Source organism: Juglans regia, chromosome 3 (genome assembly GCF_001411555.2).
Source record: "Juglans regia cultivar Chandler chromosome 3, Walnut 2.0, whole genome shotgun sequence".
Taxonomy (NCBI): domain Eukaryota; kingdom Viridiplantae; phylum Streptophyta; class Magnoliopsida; order Fagales; family Juglandaceae; genus Juglans; species Juglans regia.
In genome coordinates, this window is record NC_049903.1 from 5,200,283 (window position 1) to 5,220,649 (window position 20,367).

Here is a 20,367-nt window from a genome sequence, read left to right on the forward strand (position 1 = left end):
ATAACCAAAACTCAAGGGAAACAGGGAAAAAAAAATCGATTACCGAAAAAAAAAATTATTTACCTGAATGAAGGCCGATGCAGGGGAGATGAGGGAGGAGAACCCAGTGAATGAGGTCGAGCAAGTCGGAGATAGAAGTTGTAGGAGATTGAGACGTGCGGGACAATGCGTACTGGAGGAGATTTTTTTGCATGTGAAGGCAAGGGAACTTTTTCTTTTTTTTCTTTTAAAAAGGACCGAATTTTAATTTTATTAATTGTCTTTATTTGTATTGGAGAAAAATCGTGATTACAAACACGATATCCAGAAGGTACATAAAAGTTAAAATCCAAATATCAAAATCAATATAATCATATAAAATATACGACGTTAAGAAAGATAAATAAATTATATCTGAACAAGCCAAAGAGGTGAGGCAAGGGAACCGAATGGGTAAAAAATTAATGGGCTGACTTTGTTTCAGACTTTAAAGTAAAACTTAAAAGTAAAATGATAAAACAGATTGAAGTTTACGTGCCAGGTGGGGTATCACCTCAAGCGGGAAATTTAAACGGGAAAATAAAGCGGGATGTGAAGCATTATCTTAAGGAGTCATACAAGGCGGCGCTGGAGAGAATGGCATGTTTCCCGGCAGCTCGGAATGGCCTTTTAGAGGTGATGGAGACATTCGGGTGGGAGGAGCAGTGGAGGGTCACGGCGTACAGAAAAAAGTTGCAAAACTCATAAAGAAGTATGGCGTTTGGATTTCCGATGCCGGCGTGGCGGACGGAGATGTAAAGGGGATGTTTTCGGCTCTGTTGTTTGAGTTGAATGTGAGGAACGAGAGTCTCATTTCGAAATGGACGTGGGTTTGCGCTTTTTAATTGTTAAGATAGGCCCACTATGCATGATAGATGCTTCATTACCAGTTTGCATCTACTTCAGTTGACGTAAAATTCCACTTTACTCTGTCACTTTTGGATCAGAAGGAAAATTCCCATGAAATCATGGGCCTTATATTCTTGATGTTAAATGCATGTTCTATTGTGGTAATTTTGGATTATGGAGACAAAAAGGCCTTTGATCTTCTGTACAAATGTTCTTCTTTGGGAGATAATAGTAACGTACACTTCAATGTAGTTGTACTTTTGCATTCACTTGCATCACTGGCTAAACACACGGAAAAGAACAGCAGCAGCCAGATTGGTGCGTGAGTCGTTGAAGCTAAGGCCCAAAATAGCATCAACTATCAGCTTTGCCCAGTTAGAAAAAGTTTACACTTCGTCTCATTTCGAAAAATTAATTATTACAATTTTTTTAAACTAATCATTACAACTTTCAAATAAAAAATAATTCAATTTTTTCAAATTTTAAAATAAAAATTATATTAAAAAATAATATTTAATAATATTTTAACTTTATAATATTTTTTATTCAAATTTCTCTTCTTTTTTCAAAATCTAATAAATATTTAACTCAAATTATCTTACTACTATTTACAAATCATCTTATTATTATTCATAAAATTTTCATCTCATTTCATTTCTCAAGCATTCCCATGAATGATTAGGGTTAAGAAATGCCCAATCTTGCACAAGCATATTGATTTCTGCAAGGGAAGAAAGACATGACTCTTGATATAATAAAAAGAAAAATGATATATAAAAGTCTCAAATGTACAAATTCTGTGTAACACCTTTATAAAAATGTAGATCTCATAATAAAAAAATATGAAAAATTTATTTTTTCTTAATGAGATCCACAATTTTACAAAAACAATTGTAAACCCATAATGCAATAGTTGCAAACCCATAAACATTTTAATATCATAATGCAGCCTAACAATTATGCCTAATGCTGATTAGGATCTTGTTAATTACATCTGTTTGAGCATTTAATGAGCACTCATTTCCCTTCTGTATTTTTTTTTAAAAGTTTATGTGCATATTAATTAGACGTAGACTTCCTACTCGAGCATGTGCATATTACTATAGTCAACCAAATTGAAATGGTCTTCAACGTTTCAAAAAAATAAAAACGTTTGAAGAGAAAGGAAAAAAAGGGTATATAGTCATACAAAAGGAGGAAGAGACCCAGGAGAGGCAGTTCAGTGGGCAGTAAAGTAACGATCTGAGAAGTAGAAATGGACCAAATCCAGCACAAGTTCGTGGACGTACGAGGAGGACTCAAGCTCCACTTAGCAGACATCGGATCTGGTCTCAAAATTTTCCAACGTTACACTTGCATGCACACAATCTTTTCAGTTCACTCTCTTTTCTTTACGTGACGAGCACCCTTCGTTTTTTCTTTTTGGTTTTTGTCCTCAGGTCCTAACGCCGTTGTGTTCCTGCACGGATTTCCGGAGATATGGTACACGTGGCGCCACCAGATGATCGCCGTAGCCAACGCCGGCTTCCGGGCGATCGCTCCCGATTACAGAGGTTACGGACTCTCCGACACGCCTGCCGAACCCGAAAAGGCTTCCTTTGCTGACCTTAACGCTGATTTGCTTGCCATTCTTGATGCCCTCGAACTTGACAAGGTATTGAACTAAACCGGGATTTATTTGGTCCTTGACAAACGTGCTTTCAGTTTTCTCTGCTATTAGCTTGCTAAGAAAACATATGAGAATAAAGAGAAGTTGGTATCATTACTGGACACTTCCCTGGTTTCGTGCACCTCTATTCTATATTGTTATTTGGGTTTCTCTTTGTTAAATGAAAAATTCTAAACATAAGGCAAATTTCAGCACATCACTTAAAAAAATATAAAGATAAAATCATATTATCCTCACATGTTTTTAATTCATGAAATATGAAAATAAAAGAATAAAATTACATATTTTTAAGCGGTGTGCAGAAATAAGAAGTGTGAGACTTGTGTAGCACCACTCTAAAGCGTTTAACCTAACAAGCAAAATAAAATTCCTAGGTGAAAATTTATTTTTATTCCCGTTGTATTATCTCTCATTCTCTCCTCATTGCGTAGGTTTTTCTTATCGGAAAGGATTTTGGAGCTCGGCCTACATACTTGTTTGCCATTTTCCACCCGGAGAGGGTCTTGGGAGTTGTAAGCATTGGAGTGCCATATAAACCCCCAGGCCCCTCTACATACCACAAGTACCTTCCTGAAGGCTTCTACATTTCAAGATGGCGGGTAGAAATTTCTCTCTTAAGGTTCACATATGAATGCACTAATATATATATGGACCTGCTTGCAATCTCATGTGTTAACTCTTTCCAGGAGCCTGGACGAGCAGAAGCTGATTTTGGGCGCTTTGATGCCAAAACAGTTGTGAGGAACATTTACATCCTCTTTTCAAGAAGTGAAATACCAATAGCTGCAGCAAACCAGGAGATTATGGATTTGGTGGATCCATCTACTCCTCTGCCTCCTTGGTTCACCGAGGAAGATCTTGCAGCTTATGGAGCTTTGTATGAAAAATCTGGATTCCGAAATACATTACAAGTTCCATACAGGTAATGAAACGATCCTAATTCGACATGATTGACACCTTAAGTATTACTCATAGAGCCGTAGCACCTTCCATCCTATTGGAGATTGCTTGGTTTACATATGACAACCATTGACCCTGTTGCAGCAAGTATGCCATCACTTATTTTTGTAGAAGGCAAGCATCATTTCGCTGAAAGCAATTCACATTATAGTTGTTCTTCTGATTCCATGATTGTGACATTATGATGGAGTAATGTGGTTACAACAGGTCTATCTATGATTGCTGTAGGAAGTGCCCAGTCCCTGCACTGCAAAATGCGCCAAGTTGTTAACTTGTTAGCGGGAGGTGAATACTTGCTAATTATTTTGGTTGATATTATGCATTTAACAGATCATTTGGCGAAGACTTCGAGATTCCCGATCCAACACTTAAAGTTCCAGTACTTCTTATAATGGGTGTTAAGGACTATTTTCTCAAATTTCCAGGAATAGAGGACTACATGAAGAATGGAAAGGTGAAAGAGCTCGTCCCTGATTTGGAGATCACATATTTGCCGGTAGGAACCCATTTTGTTCATGAGCAGTCACCTGATGAGGTGAACCAGCTAATACTCTCCTTCCTTGGCAAGCATGTTTGATTGTGGGCACTTCATTTACACCTAATTTTCATATGGTATATCGCAAGTTTGGCCGTGTTTTCCGTTGTACTTGCAAAATCATAAACCCAGTTATTGTAATGATTAATTACAATAATCAACCATTTGAAGAGTTCAACTGTCTGGTTAAGGTCGAATGAAAATCTGTTTTTGAATACTCATAGGCAGTATTTTTATTTTTGGTATCAAGCATGTGTGCAAGGGTTGTCAAAAATTTACTGGGAAAATATACTAGGAACAAGCCTCAGGGAAAACAGAGAGAGTGACATGAACACTGAGCATACGTAAACACTTTCATTCTACTAATCTTTTTTTTTTTTTTTTCCATTTTTGGGGGGTGTATACAAAGCGTCTCAGCCTGCACTAAATAGTGCAGAAAGACCCAAGAAAAGAATACAATGGAGTAAAGAAACGAAAAAGACCCTACTAAGAACGAATAGAAACAAACAAAAAGATCAATCCGACAATAACACATGCTCGTCGTCAGCTTGATGTATTTGCAGCAGCAAGGATCGTGTTTGGACCAAATGGTAGTCCTCCAGTCAGTGACAACACTGCTGCCAGATACGAAAGGAACACTGAAGCTGTACAAATGTCTCTCGAGTTCTCATGGCATCCTACACGATTCAATCACTTCGCTCACTGCTTTGTGAGTTTCCGGAGAAATCATGTTTAACGTCAGATGAAATGCCTGGAGCAAGAGAGGAAAAAAAAAAACATATTCACGTTATCGTAATAAGGACCCCAATAAGTCATCCGTCAGTATTTTTCTTTTCCTTCTTCAATAAGTCGGCAATCAGTAATAATATTTACTCAGAAAAAGAGGGATCTCCTGGGTTTCCATCGTTCCATCACATTGGGCAAAGTTTATTCACCACCATGTTAGCAGCAAGCACTGTCAAGTCTTGCTATTGGGCGATGAGGTTCTCACCCACAGCAAGCCAAAATGAGAGCAGGCCTCGTGTAATTTGTCCGAGTACGAAAGCAACTCAATAAGTTAGCTGCTAAAGGAAGGTGCGCACACACAACCATCCTAAAAGACCATTGGACAGGCTATAGGCTTTTAAAAGTTGTTTCAAGTCCAACAGGTGGCCTCATGAAGGGAAAGTTGCAACACCAAGATAATCATCATCACTTTAATGTTCAACACAGATTTCACATATTGATTGTTCTATAGTTTCAATCTTCATTACTTTGGGATTTACAAGTCGAAAGAAATACATACCACAAATCTCTCCAACACAGGTACAAGAATTTTCAGGCTGCGATTTGGGAGACAGTCGGCAATTGCGTCACGTATGCTCTTGCTGTAAACAACAACAAAAATCTCCTTTGAGAACATCTGCAATGAAAATAAATTAACAGGAGAAAATCTTGAGATGGTAAATGGACCTTTCTGTTGAAAGGAATGCTAGAAGAAGGGCTGCATAAGCTTCTACAATCATCTTTTCAGCTTCTTTCTCTCCTTGTAACACAGCTGCCTCATCATTCTGTAACATGAAACACCATGCAGAGTAGGAGTTGGTAGAATCAGATTCCTTCTGTATAGAATGTAAATAAATGTATTTTAAACTTTTTTTTCCTCACTTCCTCTTTCTCAACTGTTACTACTCATTTAGCCTGGTTAAAGTGAATTTGAACAGCTGGTCACTCACCCATGGCAAATGTTCTCCTTCCTCGGCTCCCTCGCCTGCTCCTTGGTTTGCCAAAAAGATAGAGCACAGTAGTGGAATTACATCCGTCTGACTCTCCTCTTCTAACCCTTCCAAGCTAGGCAATCGAACACTGGCTGCTGCAAGCTGTGATCTGCAGGAAATCTAGTTGTAAGTATTGATAAACTTTATATGAAAACTCCTTTCCATGCTCCAGGAACCATGGTACTGAAGGCATCATGAGTAACTGTACTTCAAGATCAATAAAATGGAAGTCTAATCAGCAAACTAGCAACTTGCAAGAACAAAACAAAGATAAACTTTTCAATTAGCATTAGCATCAGACTTATATATATAAAAAGAGCATTGGCACCGTGCATATATATATATATATATAAATATGTGTGCGTGCATGTATGTGCGCGTGTGTGTGCGCGCGTGTGAGAGAGAGAGAGGGAGAGAGAGGGGAGGACCGACATCATTTGCCACAAGCTGTAGATCTAAACACTTAAACTTAGGTGTGTTTAAAATGATGCCTTATCCCACCGTCAGTTTAGTTAGAAATCCACCCTACCCCCACCATGATGTGGTAAAAGAATAGAGATGCTCAAACCCATCAGAAGGCCCTATGGTTCCTTTACATCTTTTTTTTTTTAATTATTTTTTATAAGTAAATGATAATGTTATTAATAAATATAGGCAAAGCCCAAGTACACAAAATGGTATACAAGAGATTAGACCTATCTAGGTCACAGTATTGGAAACTAGAAAGTAATGAAAATTCAGGCCATTCAAATCTAAAGCTATGGCCCATAGAAATAAAGAACAAAAAAAATGAGTGCGAAGTTCCTCTAGTGACTGCTCCTTGTTTTCAAAAGTCTGATCATTCCGCTCTTGCCATAAGCACCACATAAATAGAACTTAAATTTGAATGATTTCTGGTAAAAACTAATTTAACAGTTTTCTTGTTTTGACTATGGGTTTTGTAAGTAATGTAGTCATGCATAGTGACTTACCATTTCCCACTACCTATATGGGAATATCACAATAAAGGAAAATATGAACACACAAAATTTGGAAAAGGCACTGGCAACTGCCTCATCTTTCAACAGCCAGTATATATAAATCGAACGATCATAGGAAAAGGGGGAAGGGTTGATAAATGCATGGAAAAATTAGAATGCTAGTTGAATTGCCATAGGCACCAACATCTCCAAGAACCAATATAGAAAGTTTTTTTGACAAATAAAATTAACCTGTTATGACCGTCTTTCTCCACCAAGTTCACAAGCAGGCCCAATATAGCAACAAGAAAATCCAACTCTTGATCAGTGAGTCCTCTATCGTTCTGACGGTCAAGAACAGTGCTCAAGCTACTCTCTTTTATCTCACTAGAGGGAGATGAGGATGAGCTGAATGAAGAAAAGTGACCGGCAATCAAAGATGACATAGTCTCCAGTCCTCCACAGGCAGCAATTTGCCGACAGCCAACAGGGTTTTCATTGGTTAAGTTCATTAGAACCTGCCATGAAAGAATACCAGTACAATTTATATAAATTTAATACCGAATTGTCCATCCTAACACAAACCACATAAATCAATTTCAATTTCCGATCAGCTAATTCATATTAGAGAACCCTAGAAGTTACACCAAGGAGGACATCTCGTTTATTAGACCACAAGGACAGTATATCATCACCCTCCACTGATAATGCAGAAGCCAGAAAGGCTCAAAACTGAAATGTGGAAAATTTCAAACATTAAATCAGTGAAATACCTTAACGGCAGCAAGAAGGCAGTCAGCTAGAAGACTGGAATCCTCATCATCAACAGCACTCGGACATGAAAGTTCAAGGGAATTATCGTTTTCACAATTACTCGATTCTTGTTGCCTCAGTTGAGATTGACACCCATCTTCAAGTTTCCTGTATGATACCATACTTTTTTGAGTTCGAGTTGTTTTTGGTTTCCTATACAATAAGTCCCACTTAGAGGGCTCAAACTCATCTTCATCAAAAGCAAAAGGATCCTGGCTTTCCTCTAGAAGTTCAAACTTGGCATCTTCAGTAAAGTTTGGTCTCTTACCAAGACCAAAATGACTGCTGGAACCGTTATCAGTTATTAACGTTCCACTATTTGAACCCCGTGAAGTTCCACTGAACAAGCCAGATGTGGAAGAATTGGCTCTCATCTTTAATGAAGAAGTATGAGTCCTGGAAGTACTGGTAGTCTCAGAACTGGATATGGAATAATCAAACCAAGTATTTGGCAACAAATGGCCGTTCCCAGATACATTAAAGCTCTTCTGAGAGGAGGTCCTCTCTGTGCTACTGAACTTTCTAGCAGAAATGATGGGAAGAGATGCAGTACAGTCCACTGAAATGAGAAGAAGAACATCATTTTAGAATCTAGGGTCGATGCAGTTTTGTCATAATAAGGATTTCAGAACAGTAATTACCAGGCAGCTGGCAGCTGTCAATTCTGTTTCATTTATGATTTGATGAACAATTTTTTTATACAAGTAAGAATTTTATTAAGAATGAAAGTCAATTAAAGTTGTAATTAATAAAAAAAAAAGAAATGAAAGTCAAGGTGAAGCCCGAGTACACAGGTTCAAATAACAACTTTGTAGAGATTTACTTAACTTCTGGAGGTGGCAATTCTACTTCAAAACCAAAATGATAAATCGAAAAAAAAATCCAGGGTCATGTGGTAAAGCCCCTTAACTTAATACCCAAGTCATTGAGATTTTCATCAGTTTCTCATCATAATGTTCAACTGCTCTGCCCAAAATGTACATCATCCATAAATTATGAAGAGAAGATATGTACAACAGATATTTTTATTCAATTTTAACCTCAATTATATCATGAACCTCTTTTAAGTAAACGATTTTATTAAATAACGATATAGACATAGCCCAAGTACACAAGAAGATATACAAATGTACGCTCTATATATGTGGAATCAAAGAGACAAGGAAGTCATGCAAATCGAGGCCATTAAAGTCTATAGCTATGGCCCATGTACATAAGGTTTTAATTAAAAAAGCACTTAAGATGTAAGTTTTGTTGTTGGATGTCTTTCTCTCCTAATGTTTTTCTCTCTGTACACTTGAGGAAAATGTTTTTTCTTCGTCGGTGTTCTGCTATCGCTGGTTGAAACCAGCAATTTTTTTTTTTTAGCTTAGTTTTTTCTTCTCAGTACCTTTTGAGTAGTTGCATTGTGATGGGATCGAGTAGAAATGTTGTTATTGATCAAAAGTGCTTCAAGTTTAAGAAGATAAATGCAAGGTGGTGGAGAATCACTGAGAGCAGCTGTTGCGCTGTGAATCACATTTTTATTGATCAAGACTTTATGGGATGGTTGGCTGTCATGGTGGAGGAAGGGGTAGTTTATGAGGGACCCTCTGTGTTCACCAGATCACATAGAAATGGTTCGTAGGTGTTGGTGTTGCAGAGGCAACGTAACTCTCATGGGAGCTATTTCTCATTATCGGAGTTCAGCCAAGAGAAACGGCGTGGCTTACTAGTGATTCCGGAAGGGAGGGAAGGGGCAGGTTGGAGGAACTTTGGAGAGTTGCTGAAGGGTTTTTCTGCAACTTCCTCTGTTTTGGGAAGGAAAAACAGAAGGAGCCACCCATGGAAGCCTCCTCCTCCACCACAGGGACATCAAGCTTCTCTTTGTACAGAGAGGCCTTGTCTCGAGCTCCAAAACCTGAAGAGGAGTCAAGTCTGGCGAAGGTGCGGCACTGTGAAGAGGCATGTTTGGGCAAGTGTATGTCGGGGCCAAGTTTGTCAACTCTGCAACATGCTTTGGCAGAGATGGAGACGGGGGGTTTACTTCTTAATATGGGAATGATAAAACGCAATGTTGAGGAGGCTTTGCTAAGGGAGAAGGATATCGTAACGGGCCAGGGAGAAGGCCCCCTAAATGGGCCGGTTTATGTTCCTGGGCTTAAGGGTAAATGTGTGGCTTCTGATGGGCCTCATTTGCAGGCCAGCCTTCAAGTGGCCCAGCGGCCCAACTTGAGGGCCAAGCCCGTCTCTCAAGCCTAGGGCTCGAAACCTGTTTGGAGACATTGGGCTCCTTACAGAGAAATCCCTTCGTCATCCCAACCTCCACCATCGGCGGTGGGTCAGGGGTCGACAGCGATGGTGGTGATCTCGTCAGAGGTGGCGATGGGTCCGTCGAAGAGGTCTAGGGCGCCGAAGTTGGTGTCAGTAGGGTTGAGAGCTATCGATTCGAATCTGTGTAGCGCTATTTCATGGCCGGAATCTGTACAGAAGCAGAAACTTTCGCCTTCCCCTATGCCGGCGACTCAAGAGATGGCGGCCACAGGATCGACAACCCAAGCGACGAAAACTCCTGATGAAGCCAATGGCCCTCCGCAAGGTTCGGTGGAACTCAGGGAGCTTATGAATGGGCCGCCACCCTTTGTGGTGGCACAGACTTCGTCGCCGGTATCCTCTGGTCCTTCCCCTGACTCTCTGGTGATGAAATCACTACTGGTGTTAGAGATGATAGTTGATGTTGGTGAGTTCTCAGGCCTTGTGGTGGCACTGACTGTGCCGTCGGCATCCTCTGGGTTGGTTACTGTTCCTTTGGCGCTGAAGGAACTAGCTCAGGTGCTGGATCAATAGGTTTCTTCGGGACTAGAGATGGTAGAAGATGCTAGCTCTTTGGTTTTGTTTTCTGATAATAGGGAGGGGGAGGATGAACCTACTCCAATCTTCTCCTTTCATCCCAATGTGTCAAAGTTATTCAGATAGCGATGTACATTAAGCATATGGTAGGAATCTCTTACGGGAATTTTGAAGCTGAATTTATGGCCCTACTTACAGCTGTATAGGCTGTGAATGCCCAATCCAAGTCCAATCAATTCTTGGCTTCATCCAAAAAAAGGAAAAGAAAACTCAGAAGGCTAGATTGGGCAATGAAAGAGGATAAAGGTGAGAAGAGCTCTACTCGGGAGCGTAGTAAGGGGAGGGGTAAAACGGTTGTTCCATGAAGCCAAAAATAATATCATGGAATATGAGGGGGCTGCATGATCCTAATAAGCGGCTCCAAGTCAGAAATTTACTTCGCCAATGGAATTGGGACATTATTTGCTTACAAGAGAATAAGTTGGAAGCTATTACAAGACAAGTAGTTCGCAGCTTATGGAGAGAGCAACATGTTGGATAGTCTTATCTATTATCAAGAGGAGCTTCCGGGGGAGTTCTCATTATGTTTGACACAAGGGTGGTGGAAAGGGTGAAGGAGTGTGTGGGTGATTTCTTGGTTGCATGCTCTTTTGTTAATCTAGAAGACGGCTTCAAATGGGCTTTTGCTGGTGTTTACGGCCCAAATATTGATTCAGAGAGAAGATTTATGTGGGAAGAACTGGCGAGAGTCATTAGTTGGTGAGAGCTACCAAGTTGCATTGGGGGGGACTTTAATACATCTTGCTTTCCAAGCAAAAGGTCGGGAAATCCTCACATCACTCCTGCTATGAGTGATTTTTCTGATTTCATTTCAGAACAGGAGCTCATGGACATTCCACTATCAGGAGGCACGTTTACCTGATCCAACAACCGTGATTTTCCTTCTTAGTCGAGAATCGATAGATTTTTGCTAACCTCTGATTGGGAGTCACACTTCCCGGATGTAGTAGCTCAAAGAAGATTACCTCGTTTATGCTCCGACCACTTCCCCATCATTTTAGATTGTGGAGGCATCCAATGGGGTAGAAGGTATTTCAAATTTGAGCATATGTGGCTTAAAACTGACAGTTTTGTAGATAGGGTCAGACAGCAGTGGACTTCCTATAGTTTCAAGGCTCTCCAAGCTTCATTATGGCAAAAAAGTTGAAAGTGCTAAAACAAGACCTGAAGCAGTGGAATGAACAAGTTTTTGGCAATGTGTTTCAGCAGAAGCGCTCTCTTATTGAGGAATTACAGGGTCTGGAAGGCGAGGAGGAGGCCAGAATCCTCTCTGAATCTGAGAAAATTCGTAAGAGCCAGGAAGTTGCTGATCTTGAAAGGATTACTTTGATGGAGGAGATTTCATGGAGACAGAAATCAAGGGTACTCTAGCTTAAGGAAGGGGGCAAATGCACGAAATTCTTCCATTGGATGGCTAACTCTCATAGGAGGAACAATGTTATTGATACACTGATGGTAGATGGGATAGGTTCTTCGAATTAGATGGTTATCAAAAACCACATTGAACAATACTATCAACAACTCTTATCTGAAGAGCATAACTGGAGACCGAGTGGATGGTTTGTCTTTTTCCACTTTAGACCAGCAGAGTGCAGGGTGGTTAGAAAGGTCATTCTCAGAAGAGGAAGTGGGCAATGTTATCAAAGGTATGGCAAGTGATAAGACTCCCAGTCTGGATGGCTTTACTTTGGATTTTTTTAAAGTTTGTTGGGAGGTGGTCAATGAAGACATTATGCAAGTCTTTCTTGATTTTCATTCTAATGCTAGATTTGAAAAGAGTCTCAATGCCACCTTTTTAGCCCTCATTCCTAAAAAGGTAGGGTCTAGGGATGTGAGAGACTATTGCCCCATTAGTCTTGTGAATGGGATGTACAAGATTTTATCCAAAGTGTTAGCAAATAGGCTAAACTCGGTGGTGGAAAAACTAATCTTGAAGCCGTAAAATGCATTTGTCAAAGGTAGACAAATTCTTGACTTAGTACTTATCGCAAATGAATTCTTGGATGGTCGATTGAAGTCTAGAGAACCCAGGCTGCTTTGCAAGTTAGATATGGAGAAAACACATGATCATGTCAACTGGAAGTTCATTCTTTACTTACTTGGAAGATGTGGTTTTGGGGAGAAATGGCAGAAATATGTAGAATTCTGTATTTCTTCAGCTCGCTTCTCTATTTTGGTAAATGGCTCTCCGGTGGGTTTCTTCAACTCCTCTCATGGCCTGAGACAGGGAGATCCGCTTTCTCCTATTCTTTTCCATTTTGTCATGGAAGCTCTCAACAATATGCTTGAGGGCCTGGTGGATGGTGGGTAAATCCATGGTTTCTCGGTGGGGAATGGCAATCTCCACATTTCTCACTTGTTATTTGCTGATGACACGCTCATCTTTTATGGTGCACACCTTGGACAAGTCCAAGACTTGAGGGCGCTTCTCCTTTACTTTGTTGTTGTGTTAGGTTTGAGCATTAACCTAGCAAAGTCGGAAATAGTGCCAGTGGGAGCTGCCCCCGATGTGGAAATTCTAGCTACCACCCTGGGATGTAAGATATATTCACTTCATTTGAAGTATCTTGGTTTACCATTGGGTGCCTCTTTTAAACCTGAAAGGATTTGGAACGATGTAGTCGAAAGGGTGGAGTGCAGATTGGCTACTTGGAAGAGGTTATACTTGTCGAAAGGTGGTAGGTTGACTTCGATTAAAAGCACTCTTTTTAACTTACCCACCTATTTTTTGTCTTTGTTCCTGCTTCCCATAAAGGTGACTAATCGCATTGAGAAGCTACAAAGAGATTTCTTATGGAGTGGATTGGGGGAAGAGTTCAAATTCCACCTGGTTAATTGGTTAACAATTTGTACCCCAATTTATGGGAGAGGGTTGGGGATTCGCCACTTGATGAAATTCAATCAAGCTCTTTTGGGTAAGTGGTTGTGGAGGTACCAAAATGAAAGGAAGGCCCCTATGGAAGTCTGTTACAGATTCTCAATTTGGGGAAGCTTGAGGAGGATGGTGTTCGAATGAGGTATGAGGTACTTATTGAGTGGGCTTGTGGAAAAACATTAGGAGCCTTTGGGGGACCTTCCGGGGTCATGAACATTTGGTTGTAGGCGATGGTTTGCGTGTCCCTTTTTGGCTTGATATATGGTGTGGTAACCACTGTCTACAAGATACTTTCCCTGCCATTTTTGCACTTGCTAGAGTACATGAGACATCGATTGCCAACCTTTTGCAGCATTATATTCCACAAGTATTCCAGGGGGTTCCGAAGACAAGATGCATTGGAATCATTCTAAGAAATATATCTTCTCTGTCAGTTCTTTTTACCAAAAGCCCACGAACACCAGAACGTCTATGTTCCCGTTGAAGAGCATATGAAGACGAAAGCTCCTTCCAAGGCAGCTTTCTTTGTCTGGACAGCCTCTTTGGATAAGATTCTCACTACAGATAATTTGGGAAAACATGAAATTATTGTCCTAGATTAGTGTTGTATGTGTAAAAAGCATGAGAGTCATTTGATCATCTGCTTTTACACTACGAGGTGGCCAAGGCTATATGGGATGATTTTTTCTTAAGAGTCGGATTGTCTTGGGTTATGCCTTGTAGATTGGTGGACTTTTTCGCAAGCTGGAGAGGACTTCATGGAGATTCTCAAGTAGCGGCAATTTGGAGACTGGTACCAATATGCATGTGTTGGTGTATTTGGAGTGAGAGAAATGCTAGATGTTTTGATGATCAAGAGAGAACTTTGGATGAGCTTAAAGCTTTCTTTTTTAAGTCATTGTTCCTATGGGCAGGGTCTTTAGTTTGTAACGGGCTTAGTTGTCCATGATCTTCTTCTTTCTTTTGTAACCTCTAGCTAGGTGTTTTTTCATGTATATTTTCTGTGTACCTGGGCCTTGCCTATTTCTATGAATACAATATCTTTGATTACCTATCAAAAAAAAAAAGCACTTAGTTCCTCTATTGAGCGCTCCTATATCCAAACTCTACCGAAACATACAAGCACAAAAATATAATGATAAGAGATCCAAATAATGAAAGTGTGCATAGGGGGGAGAGAGTAGTTTGCAACCAAGTACCTTTGTAGTCCTCAGTCAAAGCCAATTCAGAAGCCTGATCAGACCCATTGGAGAGATTATTAGACTTTTCATCCTTGTAGGCGGCAGAAGAAATTCTATGTAGATAAATACCTAAAATCAAAACCAACAATTGTCAAAAGGTAAATAGAGAAGTGCTATATATAACAAAGACAAGATCAAAGCAATATTTACAGTAGTCGTGCTCTTTACATAACAAATAAGGAAGTAGTAGTTTGGTATAAGAAGCAACGCTTTTTTATTCTCAGTTACCTGAGAGAATCTTAATAAGACTTATAATGAGCTCTACAAAAGATAGTGGGGTTCCCAGAGGATCCAAGTTTCCTCTCATTCCAAGCAAATGACTCTGTTATGGAGAAATCTATGTAAAAGACGTATCAAAAGAGAAAGAAACAAAGAAAACTCAAAGAATGCAAATTTCACGATAAGCTAAGATCACATTTCACTTCACCTGATTATCTTTACTAAGGAATGTGGCATTTTCCATTATCTTCAAGCATTTCAATAGCTGCATCAGACTTTGTAGATTCAGTCCATTCTTGACATGCTGAGTGACTGAACCATGCTCCATCCAACCCTGCAATAAAATTTGGTACTTTGAGAGCTTCCCCAAATAATATCAAATATAATCAATTCTATCGAAACAAACAGGAGAGAATATAAGGAATCATTTTTTAATAATCACAACCATCATTCAAAAATTAAGACACCTATAAAGTAAAAAAAATTATCATTGGGACAACATTAATTTAGATTTCATGAAGAAATGGCAGAAGTTAGAGGTGGCATTGATGGTTTCTCATGTCTCAGAAAATAAGAATAGTTGGAACAAAGAATTAGTGCTAGACAAATCTATAGAATGCACACATGACAAAGTGAAACATGTTATTCACCTTTTTTTTTTCTTCTTGATAAGCACACATTCTTCAAAAGTTATAGCACTATGACCTCTTGACATCTTCTACTTTATTTAGACCATTTCATTTGCAAAAGGATGAAACAGATAATGAGATCAAACAAACATACAGGTTCACACCTCCATATCGGAATGACAATTCATGATGACTTCAAAGACGGCATCAAGTCCTCCAAGCTCTCTTAACTTTTCCTTGAAATTGCCCCCAGTCTTCCTTGCTCCACCAGTGGTTTCTAAATGCATGTAAAGACACACATAAGGGGAGGAAAACCCAGAAAGAACAAAAAATAAAGAAACGCATATAAAATGGATATATAGGGCATAATGGTTTATCTACAAAATAACAATGTTTGAGGATAGCAAAGATTCCCGCCCAAACTAAAAGAACAGAGTTTGACAATTTGTTGCGTATTGACATACTAGCATCATAAATAAAATAAAATAAAATAAAAGCCATCATGGTTGTGAAAAGTATAAAATAGCGCATAGGAAACTCGCAATTCGGATCAGTAATTGACAAAAGAAGCAAACAACACATCTTCAAGGATTAAATGTCAGTTTGGATTAGGTTGATTATTGATAAATGCAGTTACAGGCAATCATGACTAGGTGTTGCTCTTGTATGTGTCCCGTGTACTTGGGCTACGCCTATTTCTATCAAGAAAATTTGTTTACTGATTAAAAAAAAAAAGCAGTAACAGGCATTCTGAACTTTGCAATGGGAAAGGAAAGACAAAAGAAGAACTCTATTGGAAAACAGACCTTGCGCTGGGTAAAATATATGCTAGGAAAACTAAATAAATACTTAAAACAAATGAAATCCCAATTCAGTTTCTAGCTGGTAAGCACCCAGATCTTGAAAAACTCTTGATGTTACAACTTGAAAAGGAAAATTGTTGGGCCTACAAATAGAATTACAAAGAACCAATTCACAAATTTACATAGTTTGATGCGGTACATTAGATTGTATGTAGATCTATTTGAACGGGTTGGATCAGAATACATTTCACAAAATATATCCTTTTGATATGTTTTTTCACAAAATATATAAAATTGGGTGAGCCCTATTAATCTTGATAGCACAAACCCCCATCCAAGTTCATCCCGACGTAAAAATAACTATGAGCTTCTCATACAGAGTGCAGATGGGGAAATTCCTTGCATTACCTTCAAGAGAGATAGTGGTCAAGCAAGCTTTTTCCATAGTCAACAAAGCTATCCATTTTGGGCATAGCTCTGGCCTTACCATTCCACTATCACCCTCAAAGCTTGATTTCAATTCCTTGCAACTTACAAGAACTTCCCGAACCTTGGAAACAATAGTAGAACTGGAGTCTACTCTTTTTGCTGCATCATGACATACACTGGTGACATTACGTAATGCTAGAAGCTTGCGGCCTATTTTTGGTTCTTTGTCTTCAGTAGACATCGAAACCATTGGGTTCAACAACTTGATTAGAAAATAAATGCAGCTGGGTGATTCCAAAAGGTGATCATCTTGGCCCTGAAATAGTGAATTTAGACCTTCAGGACTGTACTTCTATGATAAAAGGCATGCCCAAAGAATGAAGGTCAATTCTGAAAAACGAATAAACAAAACGATGCAAGTAAAAATTGCATATTTGAATGATCAAAAAGTTCTTATTACATAATCAAAAGTGAAAAAAAAAATCTAATATATTTGGATAAAAGGGTGAAGCACCAAATACAAACACTATTCACATATATGTTCAATATGTTTAAACACTTACTTTCTCCATACTCATCACACAGCATCAACAAAGATAGGATCTTTTTCTTTTTCTGAGATATAATTTACATAGAAAAGCACTTGAAAATGTCATAAAATGGGAGATATAAATTTTGATGTAGTACCTTTTCAATAACATATGAGTAAAACCTTTTATAACCCAAGAGAGGCCCACCATGAATGACAAATGCATCTATATAAGTTTGCATCTAGTTTAGTTGACATTAAATTCTACTCTTCTCTATCACTTCTGAATCAAAAGGAAAATTCTTAAGCGTAATTGCCATGAAATCATGGGCCTTATGTAGGGCTTTGGCAGGTCAAAGTCAATTACCTTTTATCTCCATACTCAAAAAATACCACAATAGAAAATCTGTTTAATTGAAAAAGGCCTTTGATCATGTGTACAAATGTTCTTCATTGAGAGAATTATCATCTTTTCATAAGTTTATAACACAAAAGCACCATACATCACTGGCTATTGTACTTTGGCATAAATCTCCGCATCACTTACATCACTGGCTAAAACACAAAAAAGAGCTGCAGCAGCCAGATTGCTGGGTGAGTCATCGAAGCTAAGACCCAAAATAGCATCAACTATCATCTTTGCCATCCTGAAAGCAAGATAACTCAGTGATTAGGGTAAGAAATTCCCAGTCATGCACGTGTATTGGTTTCAGAAAGGGAATGAAGATATGCATATTCTTGCATGTGTGTTGTCCTACTTATAACGTAGCTACTTGTTTTCTTTTTTATTTTATTTTTTACTTATCAAAAAAATAAAAAATAAAACAAGTAGCTACGTTATAAGCAGGACAACACAAACCACCTCATCCTAACCGCTTGCATATAGCATCGTCTTAGATAGCCAAAACAAGGAGAAAATAAATTTCTTCAATGGTCAATATCTTATGGGAAAAGAAAAAGAAAAAGAGACTACTCCAATGAAGTGCATTCAACATAGGAAAACTGTGAGTCTCCTGTCAAACAATTCCAAAAGCATAAATTTGACAATTCTTTTATAATTATTTATAAGCACAAGCGGACTAACACTCATACATATTATAAGCCACAAGCTAGACTCCCACAAGGGCGTGCAAATTTGCGCACGCAGACAGATGCATACTTCACATCGGCCCTATTCATTAGCAAATACTTGGAAGAAATTATATAAAACCTAATCTTCGTTATTCATTCTTTTATGAATCCAATGGAGAGTAACTTATTGCATCACTAAAAAAGGTAACTAAAGAGTAAATTAACTGACACATAATCAAGAAAATCCAGCCAATATCAGGAGTACTCAGTTAAATTATGATAACAACTAACTCCCCTTCCAATATAGCCAAGATCAAACAGCAAGGGGCTAAACACGCCCCTATATACACATTCCTACACACCAATTGCTAGTCACACTATGTTTTTTTTAACAGAACTCACACTGAACCGTCAATGAAGCTTCAAAGCCACATACGCACTTACATGAACTTTATGAATCTATATAAAACATTCTTGTCATAATCTACAATTAAAACTGGGAAGACATGATAAGAAAACACCATGGAACACATATCCACAAACTTCAATTCAAGAACTTTCCAAACAAAATTGGACTTTACATAGCCCCATATGCAAATCCCAAACATACTTTCCCATTTCCAAGTAAATACACATGAAATCTCATATTTTAACTCAAAACCCATTACAGGAATGATCGAAATTCACGTACCCTTGAGTCCGCAAAAGCCGTCTCTGCTGCACGGTGCCGCAGATAGACAGCAAAGACAACAAGCTCGCCCTCCTGATCCGAACGGGCTGACCCTTCCTGAGCCCATCCAAAGCGAAATTGACCTCGTCCACGTGCTCCATCATCTCCCCGAACTCCTGGGCCTCCATCAGAGTCGAGGTGGCAGGAATCGACGGCCTGCTACAGTTATTGATCACCTCCGGCTCCCTATTCCCGGCCCTCCTCGGTTTCTTCGGCCTCCTAACAACGCCGTTTATCGAATCGTCAAAAGCGGGCCTCGAATTAAACCCGTAAGGGTCGGAGTCGGAGGCCCAGTGGTGGGAGGAAGATTCCTGGGACGAGAAGCCGAAACCGGTGTAGAGACCGAGGCCGTGCTCTTGGGGGCTGTCTTCTGAGAGAGAGTCCTTAAAGTGGTCGTCGTGTGCGGCGTCGTTTAAGATGTCGGAAGAGCAAGTCCTCGGAATGCCTCGGTTGCGACGACCGTAGGTTCGGACGATCATCGTTGATTCTGGGTAGCGGTGGTGGGATTATCTCGAATCGCTTGAACCGAGCATTTAGACGACACTGAGGGGCTTTTGGGTAAAAATCTAAATTTGGGGTTAAAGAATTGAGGAGAACCAAGCAAGAAAAAGGCAAATCGAAGAGCGAGCGAACGAGCGATGGAGTATATCTTTATTGACTCTCTGCGTGTTTGTGTTTGTATGACAACGGGGGTTCGTAGCGGCTGATTTTGGATTCCGCTTATGAAATTCCGTGCGAGTTTTTGTTCGAACTCGAAGAGGCTGGCTACGTCTGGCCCAGCGCCTTTCCGGCGTTGATACTTGATATCAGATCTAGGGTAGTTTAGTCATTTCAAAAGCTGGAGATCTCGGAGTTTTTCTTTTATTTCGTATTAAAAATTTTCAAATTAAATTATGCTTAATCATGGATTAAAATCTTTTAAATTAAGTTATGTCTAATCATTTTAAAAATTGGAGGTTAAAATTTTTAAAATTAAATTATGTCAAGTAAATAATATTAAATATAAACTTTTTCAAGTAAATTAATCTTTCTTTTTAACGTACCATCATGTCTTGTCAATAAATAATATTAGATATAAATTTTAAATAAATAAATTTTATACAAGCCTTTTGTAATCTTGAAATATATTTCATTTCTTCCATCTTCCTCTCATTTTCAATTCTCCAATATACCTCACCTTGAAAATGTAGTGAATAAAAGAAAACAGCTTATGGAGCAGTTGCTAATTCTAGAAGATAAAGATATTGCAGGAGGACTTTCATTTGAGGAGAAGGAGAATAAAAAATGGGTGAATGCAAAAATTGAGAAGCTCTCTCTTATGGAGAAAATTTCATGGAGGCAAAAATTCTGGATCCTTTGGTTGAAGGAAGGCGATAACTGTACGAAATTCTT

General features: G+C 39.0%; 2 protein-coding genes across 3 annotated transcripts; one reads left to right on the forward strand and one right to left on the reverse strand.

Annotated features, from left to right (window-relative positions):
- The first annotated feature begins 2,090 nt into the window (after positions 1-2,090).
- Positions 2,091-4,220, forward strand: LOC118347899 (bifunctional epoxide hydrolase 2-like). Of its 2 annotated transcripts, XM_035688022.1 has the most exons (6): positions 2,091-2,195; positions 2,307-2,521; positions 2,968-3,135; positions 3,223-3,458; positions 3,704-3,781; positions 3,922-3,978. In XM_035688022.1, exons 1-5 carry the CDS (start codon positions 2,123-2,125, stop codon positions 3,765-3,767), a joined length of 756 nt encoding a protein of 251 aa, XP_035543915.1. In that variant the 5' UTR covers positions 2,091-2,122; the 3' UTR covers positions 3,768-3,781; positions 3,922-3,978. The 2 variants fall into 2 exon arrangements, with proteins under 2 accessions (XP_035543915.1, XP_035543914.1); XM_035688021.1 differs by lacking the exon at positions 3,704-3,781 and having other exon boundaries at positions 3,827-4,220.
- A 134-nt stretch (positions 4,221-4,354) lies between these two features.
- Positions 4,355-19,751, reverse strand: LOC108990613 (wings apart-like protein 1). The gene is made up of 13 exons (XM_035688023.1): positions 18,937-19,751; positions 17,722-17,821; positions 16,625-16,961; positions 15,578-15,690; positions 14,993-15,118; positions 14,794-14,887; positions 14,524-14,634; positions 7,521-8,119; positions 7,000-7,265; positions 5,747-5,897; positions 5,484-5,581; positions 5,317-5,398; positions 4,355-4,782 (listed from the first exon to the last, which is right to left on the reverse strand). Exons 1-13 carry the CDS (start codon positions 19,452-19,454, stop codon positions 4,699-4,701), a joined length of 2,679 nt encoding a protein of 892 aa, XP_035543916.1. The 5' UTR covers positions 19,455-19,751; the 3' UTR covers positions 4,355-4,698.
- Between the last annotated feature and the right edge of the window lie 616 nt (positions 19,752-20,367).

Coding starts and splice junctions, on each gene's coding strand:
- LOC118347899 (XM_035688021.1), top strand. CDS start 2,123: ATGGACCAAATCCAGCACAAGTTCGTGGACGTACGAGGAGGACTCAAG. Junction 2,196..2,306: donor CTTAGCAGACATCGGATCTG/GTCTCAAAATTT, acceptor TTTTGTCCTCAG/GTCCTAACGCCGTTGTGTTC. Junction 2,522..2,967: donor ATGCCCTCGAACTTGACAAG/GTATTGAACTAA, acceptor CTCATTGCGTAG/GTTTTTCTTATCGGAAAGGA.
- LOC108990613 (XM_035688023.1), bottom strand. CDS start 19,454: ATGATCGTCCGAACCTACGGTCGTCGCAACCGAGGCATTCCGAGGACT. Junction 16,962..17,721: donor TTTGTGTTTTAGCCAGTGAT/GTAAGTGATGCG, acceptor TCACTATTTCAG/GGCCAAGATGATCACCTTTT. Junction 5,898..6,999: donor GAGAAAGACGGTCATAACAG/GTTAATTTTATT, acceptor GATTTCCTGCAG/ATCACAGCTTGCAGCAGCCA.